The 4,406-nt window shown below is 37.2% G+C and overlaps 1 protein-coding gene across 1 annotated transcript; it reads right to left on the bottom strand.

Moving 5' to 3' along the window:
- Positions 1-2,963: 2,963 nt before the first annotated feature.
- Positions 2,964-4,406, bottom strand: LOC130234253 (C2 calcium-dependent domain-containing protein 4C). The gene has a single exon (XM_056464526.1). It carries the CDS (start codon positions 4,404-4,406, stop codon positions 3,240-3,242), a length of 1,167 nt encoding a protein of 388 aa, XP_056320501.1. The 3' UTR covers positions 2,964-3,239.

Genomic DNA, 4,406 nt, shown 5'->3' with positions numbered 1-4,406 from the left:
TGGACATCATCTAGATCCACCTACCATGCACTCACATGATTTGCTATTCTGTGGGGACAGCCTTTTCATAGGCAAAATGGTTGTTATATTGTACTAACTGTACTTTCTATCACACTACACTTAAACCTAAGTGAACTGAGTAAAATGAGTTGAGATAATGTGTGGTCCCTCTCTAAATTGAGTTTAAGCTACTCAGCAGCTGAGTTAAAGTTAATGAGACAGTGAAAGAATTAATTAAGTGATGATGGAGCACTGATGATGAACTCCTGCTGTTCAGTGCCACGTCCCTCATGTTGGTTTCATGCTTCACTGTTCTGGGTTGCTCCCTAAACTATGTTTGCTTCACTATAAACAAAGGGCTTGTTCCCTCAAAATATAAAATTGCCCCATAATTTTCTCACAATCAAGCAATATTGTCCCTTAAACAGTCAGGAGTGAAAAATAATAAGCAAAATTTAAATTTAAAATTTAAATTCAAGTAAATTTTATATATAAACTGGACCTACTGTAACTAAAACCTATCAAAATACATTTTAAAATATTTGATGTATTAAAGAGTAACAAGGTGGCTCAGAGCACACTGAACCAACAGGCTGCAATAATGGCAAATTTACTGTATGCTGGGCTAACATCAAAGGGGTAATTAAGTATTTGCACGAGTTGCATATAAATAAATGCAAACGTGAGAACAGAGGTGGATTACCATCCTGCAGGCGAACAACACAAAATATTCAATGTGTTTGCACTGAATGTGCAGAATTTTGCATCATTTACGTCTTTTGCATTTGGTGTGAACCCAGCTGTGTTGGCCAATCAGAAAGGAGAAAACAGCACGCACGCTGATGTCATGAGTACAAAACTCCAGTTGTAGTATCTACATGACAACACTGTACCTTTAGTTTTGGAAAATCTTCACCCTGGTCTGAATTTTCAGAAAGTTTTGGTTTCAGTCACCTGACACTGCGCTTCAGTGTGGACGAACAGCGAAACCATGAAGAGAAAAAGTGTGGTTTTGACAATGCCCATGTTTGTGTAGACAAGGAGAAGCCCAGATCAAACCTGACTCTTGACAGTTAACTGTTTAAGCCTATATTAAACTAAATCAAAAACATATCAACATCATAAAACATATATTAAATGTCTAATTTACATTTAAAGAAATGGTGCATTGGTAACTAAGTGAAAGAGAACAGCAAAGTTTAACACTAGATTTAGAATATTCTGTGAAGGCCGCAGCTGCACAGTTTAGTCAACATAATCTTACAGCAATTCGTAACGTTTTGATTTAGTGGCTAATTCGTACTAATTCGTACAATTTAGTATGATTAGCTCATCCCGCAATGACGGTTGGGTTTAGGGATGGGGTTAGGTGCCACGCCTCCTTTTTAAAATTAGCCACTAAAGTGACAAAACATAAAATACTTACATTTTTTAGTAAGATCAGGCTGGTTTAGTTACAACTCTAATTAAACACACCTGATCAAACAAATGGGCTATATGCACAGCTAGTGTTTTTCAGTCATTGATAACTTTCGGTGAGAGCTTTGTGTGACTATTTTCAATTTCATAAGGTTCTTTTTACAGTTTCGATGTTGTAATGTAATTCAAATACAATCAGTTAAATAAACTTAAGCATCCATTTGGTTGTTAAAGTGTAAAAAGAGAAAAGATGAGTAAATGCTGGCAATGTCATTAGTCGCAGGCTAGCGCAGAAATTCCATTGAAAATACTGGCAGAAAATAAATTTCCATATTTTAAATACATGGTGCAGAAAAATGTAATTTAATGCAATGCTTCTTGTTTGGCTTACTGGTTTTTAAAGAAATCTGATCTTAAATGCAGCGATTTTGTATGGGATGACAATTGACCGGAAGCCCAGGGGCTGGCTGATTGAAATTAAAAGTCTGTGTGCACATACCCCATTGAGTCCTTCAGGCTTGTTCGAAACCTACAGGTAAAATATGTTGGAATTTGGTTGAAACTAAACTGTGCAGGGCTGTGGCCCTGCAGGAACTGAGTTTGACACCCGTTTTAAAGAAAATAAAGCACAACCAAAATGTAAACATTATGATTAGCACAACATTGATTAGATATTTTAATATACACAATGTAATTTAAATAATAATTTTTTTTGTCATTACAACTGGATAAAATATTATTTAGCCCAAAATACACTAGCAAACATTTACAGTTTTTTTTTTTTAACAACTGCTTATGCGGTAAATGTTCCACTCCATAAACCCACACATAAAAACCACATCATAAGACTGAAGAACATAAGTCTGAAAAAGCATGCATATTAACATATTCCTCTACATTAGATATTTCGTTCAAAAAAACATTAGCATTTAAGTGCAACACTTATTTAATTCTTACATATATTTAATGACTGTGTGAATTATTTATTTATTTGGAAAGCAAAACATTAAGTTTGAAACAAAACATCTTTAATGATTATATTTCTTTTTGACTATCCATTTTAGTCATCACCTTTATTTCTATATTTATATAACAGTTTATACATGACTATACATTTAAGCTTTATTAAATTTTAAGAAACATGTTTGTCTGATCAATAAACCAGATACTTTTTGATCATGTAATGATGATCCTTCATTGCTCAAAAATTCTTCCTAGCTTAAAGCTACAAACAGCTTTATCATAGTCAATAGTTTAAGAAAAGGAATCTAGAACATTTTGTTTTCCAATAAAAGACAGTAGCGGCGTCCCAAATGGCATACTACACTATCCACTTATGCACTATACACTATGCACAACATAGTACATGTATGTAGTGTCGTCCCAAGTGGAACACTAATGTTTTTTTTTTTTACTAAGCAGGAATTTGAACCGTGTCCCAGATGACGTTTGAAGGTTGCCAAATTAGTGAAATAAATGACCAAACTATCAAATAAAACCTGCCATGAGTATAACCGCATTCATCGGGAGGCGGTAAAATCACTCTCGAAGGAGAATTTTGCTTTCACAATCTCAAATAAAGTAATCCAACATCAGTGCCCAAAGCTCCACCCCTTTTGCTACGTGAGCAAAGCTGCGACTGTTGAGTGCGTGAAGTGTCCAAAATTCCACACTTAATTTTAACGTTTGAATAAGTGCATCATCCGTTAAAGTTTACTTATTATTTTTAGACTTTTCAGTGTGAATGCACTTACACTATTTACTACAAAATGTCATAGAATAGTGCATAAGTATGCAATTTGGGGTGCACCTAATGTCTTTCACAGTGGCACTAGGTGATATAGAGGTTTGATGACAATACCCAGCACTATTCCTCTGCCCATTCCTGAGGCCTTGTCCAAGACCTTCAGTCTGAGGGCAAAATCTCTCAGACTGCCATGCTCCTCTGGCTCTTGGAAGAAGAAATCTTCATTAAACACAGGGTTACGGCAGTTCCTGATGATGGCACTGTTTTGTTGCTGTAGCTTGCCTGGGATTATGGTCAGGGTCAAGCTGCAGGTCAGTGGGCGAAGGTCTCCAGGATCTCGCAAGTCTTCCACTGATACAACACGAATGCGAATTGTTGTAGAGCTCCCAGCTGAACTGCACCTGAAGGCAGAGATGCGCACTCTGCCTCGCTGAGGAAGAGGAAGCACATGCTCCTGATGGAAGCGTTCTTGGCAGTGCAGCATGTCCAGTGGGAACTGGACTGGTGGGGCTAGTTTGCTGCAATGGGATGTTTGAAGAACTTTAGCATGCTGAAAGACTTTTGGAATAAGCTTTTTGTTTGGAGTGGAGTAAACTTTCTTTTTCTCATTTCTAGAAGCATGAAGATCTTTTTGAAGTGTATCTCCAGAGAATGCATATTCACTTGTGAAATCCTTTCTTCTGAGTGGTGTTGTTGAATAAGGGAAGGAGTCTGCAGAGGGTGTGTCACTCTCAGCGTGGGCTATCATCACAGCACTGGAGGAATGTTTATTTGATTTGATGGTCATTCTCTCCACATTGTAACTGGTAAGCGCAGAATGGAACAATGATTCTTTTCGACGTGTGTTTGGACTCTCAAACAAACCAGACTCAAAGCATGTCAGTGAATATGGAAGAGGTTTGAATTTGTTCAAAGCTGTTGTAGATCTGTTCATACTTGCTTTCAGTGGCTGGGTAGTATCAGTTCTTGGCAATAGTGTTTTTGGTGAGTTGGAAACATTTTTTTCTTCATTCAAACACTGTGAGATTTTTTCTGTGTCTACCATGTGGCAGCGCTTGGCCAACTTGGGTGGCAGGAAAAAATCAGGAATTTTATCACGTGTGAGGACTTTACTGTGCATTTCATCGAAGACGTTGGTCTGAAATCTGGCTGAAATCTCCTCTTTATTGTTGCTGATGAGATGACTGATCTGCAATGGAAGACTTTGTGCTCCTTCTTGCACTTTCTGAAGGATCCACAT

Source organism: Danio aesculapii, chromosome 8, assembly GCF_903798145.1.
Source record: "Danio aesculapii chromosome 8, fDanAes4.1, whole genome shotgun sequence".
Taxonomy (NCBI): domain Eukaryota; kingdom Metazoa; phylum Chordata; class Actinopteri; order Cypriniformes; family Danionidae; genus Danio; species Danio aesculapii.
The sequence above is the reverse complement of the archived record's forward strand: the minus strand, read 5'-3'. Positions and strand labels throughout refer to the sequence as shown.